The sequence below is a fragment of the Maylandia zebra genome, linkage group LG3, assembly GCF_041146795.1.
Source record: "Maylandia zebra isolate NMK-2024a linkage group LG3, Mzebra_GT3a, whole genome shotgun sequence".
In the NCBI taxonomy this organism is placed as follows: domain Eukaryota; kingdom Metazoa; phylum Chordata; class Actinopteri; order Cichliformes; family Cichlidae; genus Maylandia; species Maylandia zebra.
This window is the reverse complement of record NC_135169.1, coordinates 36,990,330-37,010,899: the sequence shown is the minus strand read 5'-3', so window position 1 is coordinate 37,010,899 and position 20,570 is coordinate 36,990,330. Positions and strand designations below refer to the sequence as shown.

General features: G+C 43.9%; 2 protein-coding genes across 2 annotated transcripts; both read left to right on the top strand.

Moving 5' to 3' along the window:
- Positions 1-1,860: 1,860 nt before the first annotated feature.
- polr2a (RNA polymerase II subunit A) lies at positions 1,861-14,480 on the top strand. Its single transcript, XM_004562710.5, has 29 exons — positions 1,861-2,183; positions 2,929-3,061; positions 3,152-3,288; positions 3,404-3,577; positions 3,669-3,950; positions 4,041-4,202; positions 4,295-4,515; positions 4,612-4,744; positions 4,834-4,958; positions 5,126-5,336; positions 5,436-5,645; positions 5,732-5,900; positions 6,004-6,098; positions 6,228-6,431; positions 6,521-6,743; positions 6,835-7,018; positions 7,150-7,321; positions 7,763-7,868; positions 8,150-8,355; positions 8,450-8,713; positions 8,834-9,041; positions 9,128-9,228; positions 9,327-9,431; positions 9,537-9,719; positions 9,839-10,042; positions 10,128-10,314; positions 10,440-10,553; positions 10,666-10,815; positions 10,989-14,480. The coding sequence occupies exons 1-29, from the start codon at positions 2,097-2,099 to the stop codon at positions 12,137-12,139; spliced, it is 5,901 nt and encodes a 1,966-aa protein (XP_004562767.1). The 5' UTR covers positions 1,861-2,096; the 3' UTR covers positions 12,140-14,480.
- A 2,819-nt stretch (positions 14,481-17,299) lies between these two features.
- On the top strand, positions 17,300-20,025 carry LOC143416520 (transmembrane protein 272-like). Its single transcript, XM_076881794.1, has 5 exons — positions 17,300-17,385; positions 18,851-18,926; positions 19,007-19,057; positions 19,142-19,306; positions 19,820-20,025. Exons 2-5 carry the CDS (start codon positions 18,866-18,868, stop codon positions 20,008-20,010), a joined length of 468 nt encoding a protein of 155 aa, XP_076737909.1. The 5' UTR covers positions 17,300-17,385; positions 18,851-18,865; the 3' UTR covers positions 20,011-20,025.
- The last annotated feature ends 545 nt before the right edge of the window (positions 20,026-20,570 follow it).

Sequence of the window (20,570 nt, the reverse complement as noted above, 5' to 3'; positions counted from 1 at the left end):
TACAGTAAATTCAGGGTTATACATCCGCATACAGACTAAACAGAGAGATTTCCTCTTCTATAACAGACTAATATGCACGTTGTTAGCAAAATGGCTTCAACTTTCTCCACCGACGAAGAGTCGACAGTGTTCAAATCGTCACTGGCAAACGTAAACGAGCACTTTCTACCTCTGAAATAACCTAACGATTTAAAAGTAAAGCTAAAATATTCACAGGGCTCATTTTAATACTGTGTTCGGCGGTTTAATATAAAAACAAATACGTGGGTATTTGACTGGTCAAGTTAGCCAACAAGAATATTCCAGACCTCCATCTTTTCTCGTTCACAACAAGAAGCATACAACCGCCATGTTGAGCGCTAACTGTGATAGCCTTAATTATATTCCTCACGGTAGCGTTTGAAAAGCAAAAATAAAGGTGGTATAGTAAATCAACGCGTTTTCAACAACCTCAGCATGTAAACAAGCATGGTACCATTAGCCAGTAATTAACCGGTAAACATCGTTTTGTGCCATTATGGCAAATACAGGGCTAAACCGAAGAAGGCTAAAACACAGGGAGCCTCACGTTAACGGCACTTTTTAACACTACGATATAATAATACCATTATGGGATAAATATAATAAACTGTTGATGGTACGTGAAATAGCAGGGCAAAAAACATCAGGGAACATACCGTCATTGCTGGTAAATAGTCCGACGTTAAGCTAACCAATCGACTGCTTTACCCAAGAAAGCCAAATAATAACTCTAGAAATTTAAAAATGGAATCAGCGGGCTTGTAAACGAGTTGCAACCATTACACTTTAAATAACACTCGCCGTTCGTCGGTAAAATTAGTGGCCAAATAATGCAACTTAACCGCCATTTCAGCCTGCTTTCGAAACGTGGCCTTTGTAGGGTTTCTCGTTTTAACAAAAATATTTTAAAGCGAATCAACAATTTAACATTATGATTCAATACAAAGCGAGCATATTACAGATATAAGTGAAAATAGTCAAAATCCGGTGAGAAGCAGGTGTTAAATAAGCAGTTGAGGCTTCCCCGAGACTTTCCTAAAGGGCGTGCGGGAAAATCCAGTTCAATATGCAGCCATCCCTCGCAGTCGAGTCTGAGGCTTGCATTCAAAGTCCCAGAGATCCAAAAATGCACAAGTCAAAAAGCCAAAACGTCGACGCATTTCTTAAAAGAGATCGAAATATAATCCAATAAACAATGTTTCTGAAGTGAAAATGTAATATTTGTCGACTATTTTCCCTGTTTCACTACAGACATTTACAGGCCTCAGCTCTGAGCCTCTTTTCTTAGAGCCCAGGCTGATCCACAGCGAGACGAACGAGGGAAGAGAGATTTTTTTTATTTTTGCTCAGAGGGAAGAAATTCACATCGGCAACATTCGGCAAACATCGGAAACGAGGCGGGTTTTGGTGAAATTATTATAAGAAGCTTCATATCTTCGCAGTCATTGGTCAACTCTTTTCAGCTACTAAATATTAACGAGAAAAAGAACGAATCCGAAGGCTTTAAATTGAATATTCACATTTTGGATGTAAAATATGCTCAACACCGCCTATTCTTGCTTGATGTAGCCAATAGGAATTAGCTTGGATTAAATCAACGCCCGCCTTTAGCTTTCATTCGCTGACAAAAACAAGCGTGCCCTCCAATTGGTTTTACGTGCAATAAAATAGATTATTCATTTAACTGGCTTGAATGGCCAATGAGCGTTTTACTACGGGTATCCACGTCCCACCTTCCGAAGAGTCAGCCCCTGTCTTTGTGAGTGGGCCAACCCGTAGTAAGACTCAATCTATATAAGCAAGCGTTGGACCTCTCAACATTCAGTAGCGCTTAGAGCGCTCCAGAGTGTGGATCAAAAAAAGGGAGGGGAACAGTTGGTAGTCAGCTTATATATGATTAAACAAAATTAACTCGGCTTTAAAGGCAACCGACAGCAGAGGTCCCTGGACTATCGCCTTCGGAGACTTTCCGGTCACCGTTGGCGGCCTGACCAGAGTCGTGGTGACAATTTAAAGGCTGTTCCTGCTCACAAAGCGGCGTGCCGAGGAAGGACGCGTCTCTTTGAATAGACAGGATGCACGGACCGCCCTCCGGCGACAGCGCATGCCCATTGCGCACGATCAAGAGAGTTCAATTCGGCATCATCAGCCCAGATGAACTTGTAGGTTTTATTTATGGAGGGTGGGATTTTCGTATTTTAAATTATATTACATATCACATACGTTACATTAGTGTCTTCAGTTATAGTGTAATTTAAAATATGGGGCAACGACATGGTTCCGTTTACAATGGGGAAATCCTATTGTTAGCGTAGCCTAGCTAGCTAACAGTAAGTAAGTAGCTTGAGCTAACTAGCATGTTGCAGGAAGTTTGTGAACTTAAAGAACATCATTATTTAAATAAATCTATGCTATCACATGAATGAAACCCCATTTTATTAAGGCGTATTGATAACTGGGCCCAGTGTGGAGATGGTATTTTGGTGTCTGTGAAGCTCTTTGATGTGTTCATTGCGTGTTTGAATTTTAACTCTGTATGCACAATAAAGGCATCGTTACTTCAATAAATTCAGAGCATTTTTAAACCTGAAGGTTGTTTTTTAAGCGTGACATGACTGATATTTGATCAGTTTCTTGGTTTGCATTTTTGGTGATTTTTTTTTTTTTTTTTTCCATATAGCTAAAATTTCAATATGAAGTTATCGTGGGCAGAGATTCATGTTTTTCACGCACAGTTGTTAGCGAAACAACACGTGTTACGTGGTGTGTACACGTGTTACTTTTTACTTTATTATATTTTACGTTATTACATTATTGAAAGAACTTACAAAATGAATATGTATCGATTTTTGAGACATGATCAGTAATGTGAAGAAAGTAATTTACTTTGCTTTGTTTTCTCCCCAGAGACGGATGTCCGTCACAGAATGGGGAATCAAGTACCCCGAAACAACAGAAGGAGGACGTCCGAAACTTAGTGGCCTTATGGATCCGAGACAAGGGGTCATAGAGCGAACTGGGAGATGTCAGACATGTGCAGGTATCGTCAATTTAGCATTTATTGTCCCTATATACTCTTTTAAAGGTGGGCCATGATGTCATATTGTTTACATTGCTTCTCTTTCTTCAGGCAACATGACTGAATGTCCAGGTCACTTTGGCCACATAGAACTAGCAAAACCAGTTTTCCACGTTGGCTTCATATCAAAGATTATGAAGGTTCTTCGGTGTGTCTGCTTCTTTTGCTCCAAGCTGCTAGTGGATTCAGTAAGTAGTAATAATACAGTACTGACGTTTCACTAGAAAAAAAAATCTTATTTCTGTCCTGATGTTTCAAGTTTGGATTCTTAAAACACCTTAATCCATTACTGTTAACCTATAGAACAATCCCAAGATCAAAGACATCCTCGCAAAATCCAAAGGACAACCCAGGAAGCGTTTGACCCACGTCTACGAGTTGTGCAAAGGAAAAAACATCTGTGAAGGCGGAGAGGAGATGGACAACAAATTTGGAATGGAGCAGCAGGAGACGGAGGAGGATCTCACCAAGGAGAAGGTATTTGGGTGGGGCCTTTTAGTCACCGTGTACAAACATTCGTGGAATGGCTCAGCTATTTAACCTCATCCTTCCCTTATGGTTTACATAGGGTCACGGGGGCTGTGGACGCTATCAACCACGCATTAAACGCTCCGGCTTGGAGTTGTATGCTGAGTGGAAACACGTTAATGAGGACTCGCAGGAGAAGAAAATCTTGCTGAGTCCTGAGCGTGTGCATGAGATCTTCAAGCGCATCGCGGATGAAGAAGACATCATCTTGGGCATGGACCCCAAGTTCGCCCGACCAGAGTGGATGATTGTAACTGTGCTGCCTGTGCCTCCACTGTCTGTAAGGCCTGCTGTAGTGATGCAGGGCTCAGCTCGCAACCAGGTAAAGGACAACCGAGACTTTTTTTTCCCCCCTCCCATATATGTGAGAGCATCCTAAATCATCATGACTTACTTAACTTCTGTTTTAAAGGATGACTTGACCCACAAACTGGCCGACATCGTCAAAATCAACAACCAGCTTAAAAGAAACGAGCAGAGTGGTGCGGCTGCTCACGTCATAGCTGAAGATGTGAAGCTGCTTCAGTTTCATGTTGCCACTATGGTGGACAATGAATTGCCAGGCTTGCCAAGAGTATGTGTGTACTTTCTGGCACCATAACGAAACAGATAAACATTCACGTGAGCTCATTATCATCTGCTATAACCAATGTTTTTCTACATCAGGCGATGCAAAAGTCTGGCCGCCCTCTCAAGTCCATAAAACAGCGTCTAAAGGGGAAGGAGGGGAGAGTGCGAGGTAACCTGATGGGGAAGCGTGTGGACTTCTCAGCTCGAACCGTCATCACCCCAGATCCCAACCTGCAAATTGACCAAGTGGGCGTACCACGATCCATTGCTGCCAACATGACCTTCCCAGAAATTGTCACACCTTTCAATATAGACAGGTACATTTTCATTTAACGTAATGATTTGTGCCTTCAAGAATTTTTTAATTTGAAGTGAACTTGTGTCAGCTAATTCGTTCGGATTATGTCTATCAGATTGCAAGAACTGGTACGACGAGGAAACAGCCAGTATCCCGGAGCCAAATACATCATCCGCGACAATGGAGACAGAATTGACCTGCGATTTCACCCAAAACCAAGTGATCTTCATCTGCAAATTGGCTACAAGGTAAGAAGGAAAAAATACATAATTAAAGCCTGACTTGATTTGCAATCCTGTGTATGTGTTCAGACTAAAAAGCACTATTTTCTGTGTAGGTGGAGAGACACATGTGTGACGGGGACATTGTCATTTTCAACCGACAACCTACACTACATAAAATGTCTATGATGGGGCACAGGGTGCGGATTCTGCCGTGGTCCACATTTCGACTCAACCTCAGGTACTCAATGACTCATCTTCTTGTCTTGAAAGTAATCTGAGTATCTTGAATTCGTTATGTTTAGTAAATCTTTTACTATATTTGTTATTAGCAGTTCCTAACGCTGTCAGTTGCAAATAGCTGTAATACAAGTGTTTTAGCGTTTCTAACATTTCGTCTCCATCCAGTGTCACCACGCCCTACAATGCTGACTTTGACGGCGATGAAATGAACCTCCACCTGCCACAGTCGCTGGAGACGAGGGCAGAGATTCAAGAGTTGGCCATGGTGCCTCGTATGATCGTCACACCGCAGTCCAACAGGCCCGTCATGGGTATCGTGCAGGACACTCTGACTGCTGTTCGCAAATTCACCAAAAGGGACGTCTTCTTGGAGAGGGTAAGGAGATTCGTTTCATCACCAGCAGTTCTTTCTCTTAAAGGATCCTAAATGCACAGTGCCTTTTGCACTCATTTAATTCTTTTATCCCCGTTACAGGGTGAAGTGATGAATCTCCTCATGTTCCTCTCCACCTGGGATGGGAAAATGCCTCAGCCGGCCATTCTCAAACCTCGTCCCCTGTGGACTGGCAAGCAGATCTTCAGTCTTATCATTCCAGGACACATTAATGTGATCCGCACACACAGCACCCACCCTGACGACGAGGACAGCGGTCCTTATAAGCACATATCACCCGGCGACACTAAGGTACAAAGGCCAGACCGTCTATGTATCAGTTACAGACTGGAAACTTATTACACTATAAGTAAACTATTTATGATCTCTTTCATCAGGTTATAGTGGAGAATGGTGAGCTGATCATGGGCATCCTGTGTAAGAAGTCCCTGGGAACATCAGCTGGCTCCCTCGTCCACATCTCCTACCTGGAAATGGGCCATGATATCACCCGACTCTTCTACTCCAACATTCAGACTGTGGTCAACAACTGGCTGCTCATCGAGGGTACGAAATCAGAAGTGGAGCTTTATCGCTATATTTCTGAATAGACATTAAATAAATATTCCCAAATTGATTGTTTTCATAATAAGCCCTTCTATTTTAACAGGTCATTCCATTGGTATTGGTGACTCCATTGCTGATGCCAAGACGTACCTTGACATCCAGAATACGATCAAGAAAGCCAAACAGGATGTGATAGAAGTAAGAACAATGTTTCATAAACGTCTCAAACTCGAGGCTGATTCTTATTCAGCTGGTTCACCAGTTTTTGCAGATAATAGAGTGAAATTTTATACAGGAAAATAATTTCTTTGACTCTCTGTCTGCCAGGTCATTGAGAAAGCTCATAACAACGAGCTGGAGCCGACCCCTGGTAACACACTGAGGCAGACCTTTGAGAACCAGGTGAATCGCATCCTTAACGATGCTCGAGACAAAACGGGATCCTCTGCCCAGAAGTCTTTGTCCGAGTACAACAACTTCAAGTCCATGGTGGTGGCTGGATCTAAGGGCTCAAAGATTAACATCTCACAGGTAAAGGAGTCCTCCTTACCACCTTGCATTAGAGTAATTGGATTTGATTGGAGTTCGAGACACTCGACTTGTCTTTCCTCCTTATTCAGGTTATTGCTGTGGTGGGGCAGCAGAACGTGGAGGGTAAGAGAATCCCGTTTGGCTTCAAACATCGCACATTGCCTCACTTCATCAAGGATGACTACGGTCCTGAGAGCAGAGGTTTTGTGGAGAACTCCTACCTGGCCGGCCTGACACCAACAGAATTCTTCTTCCACGCCATGGGAGGCAGAGAGGGTCTGATTGATACAGCTGTCAAGACAGCTGAGACTGGTAAGTCTGTGCAGTCTGACCAAAAAATGGAGAATAAAATTTAAACGCAGGACAAGATGTTTAAGGAAAAAAAAAATTGCCCCATTTATAGGTTACATCCAGCGTCGTCTGATCAAGTCTATGGAGTCTGTGATGGTGAAGTATGATGGCACAGTGCGGAACTCCATCAATCAGGTGGTGCAGCTGCGATACGGTGAGGACGGCCTGGCAGGAGAGAATGTAGAGTTCCAAAATCTGGCAACAGTGAAACCCTCGCACAAAGCCTTCGAAAAGAAGTGAGTCACGCACCTGACACCTGCATGTGTTCAATCACAGAAGTGGTGTTTTAAAATGATTTTAAGATCTGTGCTGAGCATTTTATTCATTTTTTTTGAAGTGGTTAACATGCCTCATCTGGTATTTCCAGGTTCAAGTTTGATTGCACAAATGAGCGAGCACTGAGGCGAACGCTGCAAGAAGACGTGGTGAAAGACGTGATGACCAATGCTCATGTCCAGGGCACCTTGGAAAGGGAGTTTGATAAGATGAAGGAGGACAGGGAGATCCTGCGAGCAATTTTCCCTACTGGTGACAGTAAGGTGTGTGAGATCACAGTAATAGATGTGTCTGCTCTCTAACTCCACTGCCCCCCAAAAACCCTAAAGGTAGTAAACATGAATGCATCTAAAAACAAAACTATGGACGTTAGACGTCTGGTATAAATCTCATGTTGCACAGATGATTCACACATTTTTATTAAACTAATTAATAAAGCTGGAGTGTCTGTGGACCTTTGTGCACCCACTTTTCTTTCGGCCATGTTTCTGTCTGCTAATCATTCGTGAGAATAAATACATAGATCAGCATATTTCTTTTTAATGGGCCACAGATTTCCTCTGAGAGATGTCTTCACTTTTATAACCGGAGCCAGTCAAAATGTGGGACGCTGACTGAATTGTCCCACATAAAGTGGGACAACTGGTCAGCTTGACTACTGAGAATGCAGAAATACTCATTCTGCTATGCTGCTTCACCTGCAGGTGGTGCTGCCGTGCAACCTGGCCAGAATGATCTGGAACGCTCAGAAGATCTTCCGAATCAACCCTCGAACTCCGACAGACCTCCATCCTCTCAGAGTGGTCGAGGGTAAGCTGAAAAATAAGAAATCTCACTGAAGCTGCAGCTCTTTATGTTCAAGGATGAATTGTGCGTGTGGAGGCTGTTGGAGCTGAGAGATCATGACCTGGCCTCAGGTGCTTCTTAAAGCTTTGTAAAGCCACTTGGTGAATTCCTGCCTGTTATATAACAAGCGGAATGATTAGATCAACATAGCTCCAGTGTTCTGACAGGGAGGAAAGGTGTTTATTTTTTCTGTAGCGTACACCACTGTAGACAAAATTTCAGTCTTTGTGCATTTGCATCCTCAGGTGTTCACGACCTGAGTAAGAAGCTGGTGATTGTGAATGGCGACGACCCTCTGAGTAGACAGGCCCAGCAGAACGCCACCTTGCTCTTTAACATCCACCTGCGCTCCACACTGTGCTCCAAGCGCATGACTGAGGAGTTCCGGCTGTCCACCGAGGCTTTCGATTGGCTGCTGGGAGAGATTGAGACCAAGTTCAACCAGTCTATTGTGAGTTTAGCACATTGACGCGAGGGGTTTAAGCGTTTTTAGGCTTCTGAACAGCTGAACATCACATTTTGTTTTCCTGCACCTCCTTTTCCAGGCTCACCCCGGTGAGATGGTGGGTGCTCTGGCTGCTCAGTCTCTGGGAGAGCCAGCCACTCAGATGACCCTGAACACTTTCCACTACGCCGGCGTGTCGGCCAAGAACGTAACACTCGGTGTGCCCCGTCTGAAGGAGTTGATCAACATTTCGAAGAGGCCAAAGACGCCTTCACTGACTGTTTTCCTTCTGGGTCAGGCGGCACGTGACGCAGAGAGGGCCAAAGATATCCTCTGTCGGCTGGAGCACACAACACTGAGAAAAGTAAGAGGAAGTCATTGTATGTACCTTTATTTTGATGGGATCTAGAGGAAGCCACAGGAAGTGTCATTTTTCAGAAAATTGTTCGGTCCTAATGTACAAGCTGGATTCTTTTTCTCTCAGGTGACGGCCAACACCGCCATCTACTACGATCCCAACCCACAGAACACGGTGGTGGCCGAGGACCAGGAGTGGGTGAACGTCTACTACGAGATGCCCGACTTCGATGTGACACGAATCTCGCCGTGGCTCCTGCGCATCGAGCTCGACCGGAAGCACATGACAGATCGCAAACTGACTATGGAGCAGATTGCAGAGAAGATCAATGCAGGTGGGGTGTGGACGCACATTTTCTTTTCTTTCTTTTTCCCTTTTCGGAATGAATTTACCATAATGTAACTGTGGCGTCTCTGTCAGGTTTTGGAGAAGACCTCAACTGCATCTTCAACGACGACAACGCTGAGAAGCTGGTGCTGCGAATCAGAATCATGAACAGTGATGAAAACAAGTTCCAGGAGGTGAGCAGCAGTGATGATTTTAATAACAGTAAATTCACTCTAGTCAGATTTTATATTTATTCATTTTCTTTATTTTTAATTTTTTGTTTCCTGCCTAGGACGAGGAGGTGGTGGACAAGATGGATGACGACGTCTTCCTGAGGTGCATCGAGTCCAACATGCTGACAGACATGACTCTGCAGGGCATCGAGCAGATCAGCAAGGTAATGGATAACGCACATTTTAATGATTGCTGCAGGAAAGTTAATGTTCTCAAACTCCTCCCTAAAGCCTGATTATAAGTTAAAGGCGCACCTCCTCTCCTTCAGGTGTACATGCACTTGCCCCAGACTGACAACAAGAAGAAGATCATCATCACAGAGGACGGTGAGTTCAAAGCCCTGCAGGAGTGGATCCTTGAGACGGACGGAGTGAGTCTCATGAGAGTGCTCAGCGAGAAAGACGTCGACCCCGTCAGGACCACCTCCAACGACATTGTGGAGATATTCACGGTACAAAAGCATAAAAATGGTTTTATCTCAGTGGAGCAAAATACTGTTGTTTTTTGTTTGTTTTTGTTGTCCTTGTTATTTACTTTCCCCTCTCCTCTCCTGCTTTTTCTCTCTGTTAGGTCTTGGGAATTGAGGCTGTGCGAAAGGCTCTGGAGAGGGAGTTGTACCACGTCATCTCCTTCGACGGTTCCTACGTCAACTACCGCCACTTGGCTCTGCTCTGTGACACCATGACCTGCCGAGGTCACCTGATGGCCATCACCCGTCACGGCATCAACCGCCAAGACACGGGACCGCTCATGAAGTGTTCCTTCGAGGAGACGGTATGAGAACTAACTACTGAATTATTTTTAATCTGAATCATGAAGATTTTGTCCTCATAGTTATGTTCTTTTATTTTCTGTTTAGGTGGATGTGTTGATGGAGGCGTCATCCCATGGAGAGTGCGATCCCATGAAGGGTGTGTCAGAGAATATCATGCTTGGCCAGCTAGCACCAGCGGGGACGGGCTGCTTCGACCTACTGCTGGACGCTGAGAAGTGCAAATACGGCATGGAGATTCCCACAAACATACCCGGCATCAGCGTGGCTGGACGTAAGTGGGGGAAAGTCTGTTGGATAGAACCAGGGATCGTTTGTATTGCAGATTTATTTATTTATTTTTTACTTTTTCTTTTTTCTTTATACGATATTAATGTTCCGTCTCCATCCGATTTGCAGCCACGGGAATGTTCTTCGGCACTGTGCCCAGTCCCATGAGCGGCATGTCCCCTGCTATGACCCCATGGAACACCGGAGCTACCCCAGCCTATGGCGCTTGGTCTCCCAGTGTTGGTAAGTGTGTGTGAGCGCCTACATTGCTTTGTGGGCGGGTTTTTTTTTTTCTTGTTTGTTTTTTAATTTTGTTCTTCATTTACTGATGTTTGATTTTTAATTTACCCTCCAGGCAGCGGCATGACCCCTGGAGGAGCAGGGTTCTCCCCCAGTGCAGCATCAGACGCAAGTGGCTTTTCTCCTGGTTACTCCCCTGCTTGGTCTCCCACTCCTGGCTCTCCAGGATCTCCGGGACCTGCCAGCCCATACATCCCATCTCCAGGTTAGATACTGACTGGGCACATTTGATCTCTTGTTTGGGCAGTTACCTTGGATACACGCTTCATAATGTCTTTAGATCCATTTGTTGTGTTGTGTTAAATCTGCATGCATTAAAGTCAAAGACTCATCCTGGATGGTTTCTTACTCATCTCTAAAATGTCTCTTCTTCTTTAGGTGGAGCCATGTCACCAAACTACTCCCCCACTTCCCCCGCCTACGAGCCTCGTTCCCCAGGTGGCTACACCCCACAGAGCCCGGGCTACTCCCCTACCTCTCCGTCCTACTCCCCCACCTCTCCCTCTTACTCTCCCACCAGCCCCAACTACAGCCCGACATCTCCTTCCTACTCGCCCACCTCGCCCAGTTACTCCCCAACTTCTCCTTCCTATTCGCCCACGTCTCCTTCCTACTCTCCGACGTCTCCCTCCTACTCCCCCACCTCTCCCTCCTACTCTCCCACCTCCCCCTCCTACTCTCCCACTTCGCCCAGCTATAGTCCGACGTCGCCGAGCTACAGCCCGACGTCGCCCAGCTATTCACCCACCTCACCGTCTTACTCTCCCACCTCGCCTTCTTACTCCCCCACCTCTCCATCCTATTCGCCCACCTCCCCTTCGTACTCCCCCACGTCTCCTTCCTACTCGCCGACCAGCCCGAGCTACAGCCCCACATCACCAAACTACACCCCCACCTCACCCAGTTACTCCCCTACCTCCCCATCTTACTCCCCGACATCGCCATCTTACTCCCCGACTTCTCCCAACTACACCCCGACCAGCCCCAACTACTCACCCACTTCTCCCTCGTACTCACCCACCTCTCCGTCATACTCGCCTTCCAGTCCACGCTACACCCCGCAGTCGCCCACTTATACGCCCAGCTCACCATCATACAGCCCCAGCTCGCCCTCTTACTCCCCCACCTCACCCAAATATACTCCGACCTCGCCTTCATACAGCCCCAGCTCCCCAGAGTACACTCCCACCTCCCCCAAATATTCTCCCACGTCACCCAAGTACTCCCCAACATCGCCGAAGTACTCTCCCACTTCTCCTACTTACTCTCCGACGACTCCAAAATACAGCCCCACCTCTCCCACCTACTCCCCCACCTCCCCCACCTATACCCCCACCAGCCCCAAATACTCTCCTACATCCCCCACTTACTCCCCAACTTCACCCAAATACTCACCCACATCTCCCACGTACTCGCCGACTAGTCCCAAAGGCTCGACATACAGCCCCACCTCCCCTGGATACAGCCCCACCTCCCCCACCTACAGCCCGGCCATCAGCCCTGACGACAGCGACGAGGAGAACAACTGATGAGCTGCGCAGGAGAAGGGGAGGCGGCTAAAAGAAATAACAGAACGGGGACGAAGCTCCATCGCCTCGTGGGAGACAACTAAACAGACAGCATCTTTAAACAGCTGGAGGTGACGGAGCTTTTAGCCACTGGAGGGTCCCAGCTGTGATCATTTCCTGTGAGGAAAACTCAAGCCTGGGACCATCCGAAGGAGCTGCCACCCCCTCATCTTTAACCCCCCCCCCCCCCCAAAAAAAAGTTCAAAACTATTATGTGAAAGACTTGAACTGCTTTGCCTGAAGGAAAAAAGGCTGCCTTTTTGAAATAGTTTTTTAATTTTCACTTGGGGTGTTGAAGCAAAACTGAGAATCCCTCAAGAGGATGAAAAGGAGAGGAAGATGTGGTGAATATTTAAACTGTGGAGGGGGAAATGAGTCTCTTTTTAACTTTATAGTGTCCTGCATCCAGTCTCTCTCTCTTGCTCTTATTAATTAAATGGTTGTTTTTTGTTTTTTTTTGGTTCCTGGAACGCGTACATATTGCCAAAAGCCTTTTCCGAAAAGCTAAGCAGATTGTATTCATCACCAAAAGCATAAGCTGGAAGGAAAATCGAGGAGGGTTAGCCTGCGCCTTTTTGTTTACTGCACATTTCACCGAGGTGTGTCTTGTGAGACCCCCTGCCCAATTTTTTTTTTTTTTTTTTTTTTTCTCCTGCTTTTGTAGAAGAACACTTGCTGCCAGTTGTTTTGGGGGCTCGAGTGCAATTACATTAAAACATGTCGTCTCCATTAACGCATCCATTACAGGAGAGAGAAACTGGCATGCAGTTTATACAAAAAAAGACGCTTCTCATTCAGAGCATCTTCGACTGCATAAGCGTATGTACCCATCGGCCTCGCACTCTTCCTCCTTCACACCCCAGAGCGCTGAATGATGTCATAAACACCCGCCAGCATCCTATTGTCCTCTGCTATTTTGGAGACTTGTGCATCAAAAGCAAGAAAAAGAAGAAAACTTTTCCAAATGATCTTCCCCTGATGCGGGAGAATTTAAAGATTTCTATTAAATAAAATAGAAGGATTGTCTTTACTTTTGAGTTCAGGAGGAAATGGGGCAGCCGTGGATGAGGGATACTAGTTTGGCATTGCTGCTTCTGTCACTGTTTGCATGAGTAACACATGTTGATACATTTTGATCAAGCTTTAGTTTGAGCATTTTTTTCCCACATCCATCTGGCTTTTCACTAATCATTGTCCCATCTCTGATAGTTGATTTGTACACAGGTTTATTTGGACTATTTAAGAAAGAAAGTTAACTACTATTCTGTGTGAATAGAGACAAAGTAAGACTTCTTTTTGGCTTTTCACTTGTTTGCTTTTGGTGATTTTTATAAACCTGTTTCCAGGAGGCTCATGTTCACACACTGTGGATGAAGAGGGCAGGGGGTGAAGGAGGAGTGCTTTATTTTTACATTTTTCTCCCACTCACGACTTACTTTTCTGTTCACTCTCAGCTGTATCGCATTTTGACCGATGTCACCAGGTTGTGAAAGAGGAAAGGTTGAACTTATTTTTATTTTGTCCTCGGTAAGAGTAACGATTTTGTTTTTTCTTTGAAAGCGGAGATCGTCCAGAGAAACGGCGCCTTTGGCCTCTCTTTAAAACACTGTTACCCACTACATTAGTGTGAGCTTTCTTTTCAGTGCGGGTGCTTTCTCTCGTGCTTTGATGATGTCAGGGAACAGTCTGTACCCCTGATGGAAAAACTCATCTGAATATTTTGGACTTGCTGGATCCCCTTCCCTTTTCCCTCTTCATCCATGAGTGATCCTCATTTCTGAAAATCAGTGTTTGTTTTTTTTCTTTCTACAAGTGTACCTGTGACGAGGGGAATCATAGGGAGGAGAGCAGGTGTTGGATGTGATTGGGAGTCCCGAGGCATCGGTTGGGTTTTGTTCTGAAAATCTTCAAATGTCTACTTTTGTAAAACACTGCTTCCCCAATGGGTGTTGAATTTAAAGGACTGCATCCCTCTGGCCTTTGACAGAACCCAGGTTTGGTGACTGCACTCAGTAAATATCTCGGTGGACGCTATGTCTGCATCCAATCCTGTAGTCTTAAATATGTGCTGTTCTCTCAATGCAGGTCATCGGGACTCCCAGTGCGAATGAATGAATGGGAGTGTGTGCGTGAGTGAATGAAGGGTGATGCAGAGTGTAAAGCTGAGGAATGACTTTACATGTGTGGGCAAAGGAAGGTTTAAATTAAAGTTGCCACTGTATAGAAATCAAGTCATGATCTCATTCTGTATCTGTTCTTTGTTTTTGACTTGAAAAAACCGAATAAAAGTTTTACTATAAAATTGTTTTGTCTTTTTTAAATCAGCATCTACGTTTAGTAATTATTATTTCAGGCACTTATAAATCTGATAGCAGCATTCAGTTTTCCTGCTAATAAAATGTAAATTGAATGGAGAAACTTGGAATGCATCTGGAAAGTATTCTCAGCCATTGTGTCATATTTTGTCATTTCAGTCTTACTCCAAAATGGATTAAATTCACTTTTCATCTCAAAATTCTGCACACAATAAGTCCAGTGAATTGTCTGCTGATCTCTGTGACAGGATTGTATCAAGGCGTGGAGGTCCCAGTGAACTCAGCAGCTTCATCTCTAAAGGGAAGACGTTTGTAAACCAGCAGGACTCTTCCTAGAGCTCTCTGCCTGACCAGTCAGGGAGGTGACCAAGAACCTGATGGTCACTGTAACAGAGCTCCGACGTTGCTCTGTGGAGAGAGGAGAGCCTTCCAGGAGGACGATCATTTCTGCAGGATTCCACCAATCAAAACTGATCGAATGAGCAGACTGGAGCCACTCAGTCTCAGAAGCCTGGAAAAAAGGCAGTTTTGTCCAGGATGACTTAGTTTTAAGTTACACATGAATTAACAAGTAAAGCTCTCTCTGCTTTCATATTAAACAGCTTCTGTCTCCCTCTTTGCAGCCAACCTTTACGTCACTGCCATCTTGTGGCCGCAAGATGGCAGTGACTTATTTGTGGAGACTTTAAAAGGAAGTCAGTGATTTGGAATCGTGTTTGACAAACTTTCATTAGGAAAGTCCAGATTTTCACTTGATTCCCGTTTTCCTCACGTGTTGGAGACTCACTCTGAAAGCATGTTTGATTTACATCATCATGTTGGGACATTTTCTTCATCAACTTATTTAGATAGAACTATAAATCCCTCGGGTGGGTTCCTCTGGAAAATTCAGTAAATTTATCTCTTATGGATCTATAAATTAGAGAGGCTGATGCTGTCAGAGGTGTAAACTCCCATCAGTTCACTGGATGGGCTTTTTGTAAGGTGACACTGCAGAGAAGCAGCTCTGAACAAACCATTATTTGTAACCAAAACGGTCAAAAGCTCATCTTAAAAATGAAGCCGTGACAAATGAATACAGAGCTCAGGTATGAGGTCCTTTTAATGTGTTCCTGTTTGAAGCTCATTGATTGCTTTGTGCTTATTCTCCTGTGTATTCGTCACTGTGAGATCCTTTCAGTGTTTGCTCCTGCTTTGAGCTGATTTCAAACATCATGTTGATGTTTGTGTTCACCTCCTGTACATCTGTGGTTTCATGTCTGTGGCTGCACTGTTTTTGACTTTCTATCACAGACACGTCAGCACTGACTAGCTTGAAGTCGAGGAAGACTGTGTCCAGCAGGAGGCTGAGTGGATCTCAAAGTCTTTGCCCCCCTGCAAAAACCTCCTCTCCCAGTGGGAGCTGGAGTGCCTTGGGTAAGAGTCGTGAACATATGTTCAGTATGCAGCCAGTATTCAGCTAAAGTCAGTGACTTGAAGAGCAACAGAAACATGTACAAGGAGGAGAAAATCTTCTGACTTCCTCCTCTTTGTACTCGTGTTTGAGATTGCCTAACCTGAAGCAGACGTGCTACATGAACCCCACTCTACAAGCATGATTGCTCTTTCCTTTATCCACCAAGTTTGCAAATCATTACCAGGAAATATAAACTAACCTTCTCTCTTCTTCACCGAGTTCCTCCGCTGAGTTCTCCGCTCGAGTGTGAGTCCTCTGAGCTATAGGCAGATGTAGCTGTCGCCAACAAGTCTTACCTCTGCCCTGTTAGACTTCACATTAACCTCAAGATGTTGAGCTGCAAAAAGTAGGAACATGGTAAACTTTGAATGTTTTAATGTTGCTGTTGATATTTCTTAATCACCGTGAGTCTGTACTGTTTGAAATTATGGGATTCTGCAGATGTGGTCTGCAGTTCTTTAGGTGGGAGGACTACCTTCTTACTTTCAGGTATGTGTGCAGGCACTGCTTTGACTTTCGGAGTCAAAAAGATCAAACTGCAGAGGGTTATTTACTGGACTTTTAGAATTAGTGAGACTGTAAATTATGTCATCACCTGCACTAATTGGAGGTCACTAATCCTGGCATGAGTAAACAAATTAAAGTCCTCAAACTAACTGAGAGAAGTAAAACTGACTGTTTTTTCTTATTTAGTGCAACAGCTCAAGTACTGAAACATACTGTAGCTTTCATCTGGCTGAGCCTTTTCTTTTTAGATTTATAACATTTACACACTGTGCCTGAGAGAAAACACACTTGGCTGACTGCAATAATATTCAAACGCCACTAGATGTCCCCCTAATGCCTCTTATCATCCAGCCTCTGTGTTGGTCTTCCAGTTCGGCCTTTTTTCAGTGTGGTTGTAGCCCATGGGGCTTGGCCTTTAATATGGAGATGGTACAAGGGCTTGCTCCAAACTGTGCCATAGGCCCTCTTCAGATCAGTCAAACATGGCACAAAACAGGTAGCCAATCAGAATTGCAAAACAGGAGCAAAAGAAACTGTTCGGCATTGGCAGAGAAGATTTGGTAAGTTTTTCATGGGCACAAACATCGCACTCAACTCTGCTGCCCAACCAACAAATGGGTTGAGCAGCATCATCATTTGAGTGAAAAGGCGGGGCTCTAGAGTTTGACCAATTTCTCAACAGTGCAAAAAATAAAATCAAAAATAAAATCAAAAATCGAATGGCCCCATTCGGCAAAAACAAAAAAAAACAAAAGTCTCCGCACTCTGATAGTCTCCATGTAATCAACAACAACAAACACACATTATGCCCATATCATGGTCTAAACCAATCAGAGATAGTCAGGGGCGGGACTTCTCTGATTGGCCGTGGTCCAGATATTTCTGTAGCTCTTCTTGTCTACATTTGAAAGTGCGGCGGATAGAGGGAGGTGAGTAGCGTGATTAACGCAATATCGATTCATTAAATCCTGAATCGACTTTTAAGTATAAACGTATTTTTGACAGAAACGCCAGAATCTCAGGTTAAAGCTCACAAAACTATTTCAACAACCACCAAACAGCTAAAACGGTAAATGAGAGCAGGTTAACGGATTCGACATAAAAACGTCAGAATCAGCGAGATGTCGGTTTTCTGACCTAACGGCACGTACACGGACACGCTGAAAGTCGAAAGCACAGATCCGGTCTTTGTGTTTACGTCACTTTTTTTGCGCTAGATTCTGATGCTGCAGGTTTTTTTTCGATCTCCAACCAAAACTGACTGAACCAGCAGCAAAAAAAGATCCAAACTATGCTTCACATTTGATAAACATCGTCACGAATTCCCTCTTACTTTTGCTGTTTTGCTTCCACCAAAAGCACATCTGGCACAGCTGCTCTCTCTCTCAGTATACTTCAAGAACAGTTTTCTGTCTCAAATCTGTTTTCTGCATTATTCGTTGGCTTATTACGCACAAGTTATGTACAGTGCTGTCGGCTACTGTTTTTGTTTTTCAAAAATGACCTCCACAAGAAAGCGTAATGTCTGCTGTTTAATAGCGAAGAAATTTCAACTTTTTAAATATTTACATTAAAATTAAATTTTTTCTAAATTATGCCAAATTACTGCTAAATGATCATAATTATAATATTTCTGAGTGTCTGAGGCAAAATTGAATCAAATCGAATCGGGACTTCGTGAATCAGAATCAAATGGATTATAGAAATCAGTGATGATACCCAGCCCTAGTGAGTAGCCTAGGCCCGACAGAAGTGGATGTAGCTGTGGGTAATGAGAAAAGATGAAAAGAAGGATTGATAACTTTTTCGTTAAGGCCTGATCTGTCTGAAATTCATAGCCAGTGCTCTGACACAGAGCCATCAACGCTGAAAAAGCACAGTGTATCCAGAAAGCTCATTATATGCTGCGCTAAATGCACTGCCCAAGTTTCCCCTCTCCCCACTGCCTTTAAGCAGCAGTCAGCAGCAAACAGGTCGTCAGAGGAGGCCGATGTGATTAAGTTTAACATTGTCTACAATATTGCCAAAGAGTGCCAAAGTGCCAAAGCACTTTAAGCACAAGCACTTTTTAAGTAACTTATCCTTCCTATAGAACTGTGCTCCAAATAAAGAACTTTGTTAGTTAATCATTTACAAATCAATAATGTCTGTATGGACAGCAACTTAAAAAAAAAAGTGAACTTGATTAAGCAATGCGGTTGAAAAATTTGGGTGCACCTAGCCTTTGTTTTGTGCAGCATTTACAGGGTGTAAACCCACTTCCCTTTGGGGAAGGTTTTGTTTAAAGTTTGCTTGGTCACCTGGTTAGATTTACTGCTTCTGTGATTCTTGAGTCACTTGAGTCTTGTGATAGTCGTGAACAAAGCTGAACTTCTGTGTCTTTATCTTTTGAAGTTTTCATTGGAGACGATGCTTGACACGTACACACTGACATACGTCTACAGACGTAGACCTCCATTTGTGGTCGTAGGTAAGAACTGGTGCCACGCTGACCTCAGCAGGACCATCATCAGACAGATGACTTTAATATGTGTTCTGTTTTTGTCTCAGGATGTTTCCAGGTGATTTTGTTTGTCATGCACATTGCTCAGCTCATCATGGGTAAGCACAGGTGCACTCACTGTTAGACAGATGTAGACATTTTCATAAATGTATACAGTTAGGTATTTTTCTGTGTCCTAAAAGGAGCATTGAACCTCCATGACTGTCCCAGGGAGCCCTTTATTCCCATCTACCTGCTGGTGGTTGGAGTGGTGACCTTGCTGTTCTCCATCCTTCAGTGTCTCCGCAACTGCAGGAGCGCCTGGAGCTGCCTCGTTTCACTCTTCGTCTTCTGCTGGTTCATTGCTGGTAAGCTGAAAAATGGAAGAAAGCAGTTTTGTTTTGTTTGTTTGCTTCCCAGAAAGCAAATGTAAGACTCAGCATGTAGGTAAAACCTTCAGACATTCGCACCCAATTACTTCCTGATCTTACTGCTCATATGTTACTTCCACTGGTTGCCTTGGTTACCTCCTCCAGACCACACTATTTATGTGTGTTGCTGCATTGTTAAATAAACTAACACTGTCTGCACTTCAGTCAAATCTTGATTGTTTGATTTTAAATTCACTCTGCTGGTGAACAGAGGTAAATAAAATAATGTGGAACCCATTGATTTCATGTATGAAAGTTCTTGGTATGGGCAGCACCAAAAAACCAATAAAGCATGTGAGAGAAACAGATATGGTAGGTGTACCATAATAACAAACATTCATCAGCGTTATGTTAATGAATCACACAAGTGCACTGGAGAAAGAAAATAAATAATAGTCATGAAACTCTTCACTTCTATATTAAACATTTTATTTTTGCTCTGTCTTTCAGGAAACGTGTGGATCTACTCCGTCTATGAGCCCAACTACAATAAGACAGCGAGCCCGCATATGTACTGCGACAAAACACTCTACCTGTTTGCCTTCTGGACCATGAACCTGAACTACATCCTTTTAGGCTTCTCGCTCTTCTGTCCCTGTTGCTCGTGCTTTTTTGTTTTGCCTTTACCCTATGGTGAATAAACAAAAAGCAATGAATACTGTGGATGGTGGTTTATATTGAATAACGATTTAAAAAGTTATCTTACGTCATGTCGTAATATGACACGTTCATCATTGGCTGGTGTGTTAACAGGTTCCTTTCATGTGAGAATATGAAAGTAAAGACATTTATGTCCTTGTATGCTGTTGTATTATTTTAAGCTTGATTTGTATGTTAAGTAATACTTTCACACACTTCGCATTTTCTGATTTGTCATCCTTCTAACACTCTTATCTTTGATTTACCTGACATATACAGACAACCTGAGCTCGTCTCACGGCTTCCTTTGTGTCTCTGTAGGCTTCATTACTAGCTCGTCATGATGCCAGAGAGTGATAGACCTCAACACACTTGCATACCTCAACCAATAAGTAAGAAAGTGATTTTGAACAGTTTTGCACACATCTGCTGCTGCATGGTGTCATTTGTGAATGAAACCATATCGTGTCTGCTGTCCGTCAGATTTGATCTCCATGGTATTCTTCATCATGTTTATTGTTCAGGGGATAGTTGGTAAGTGAGAGAGGCACTATAATCAGAC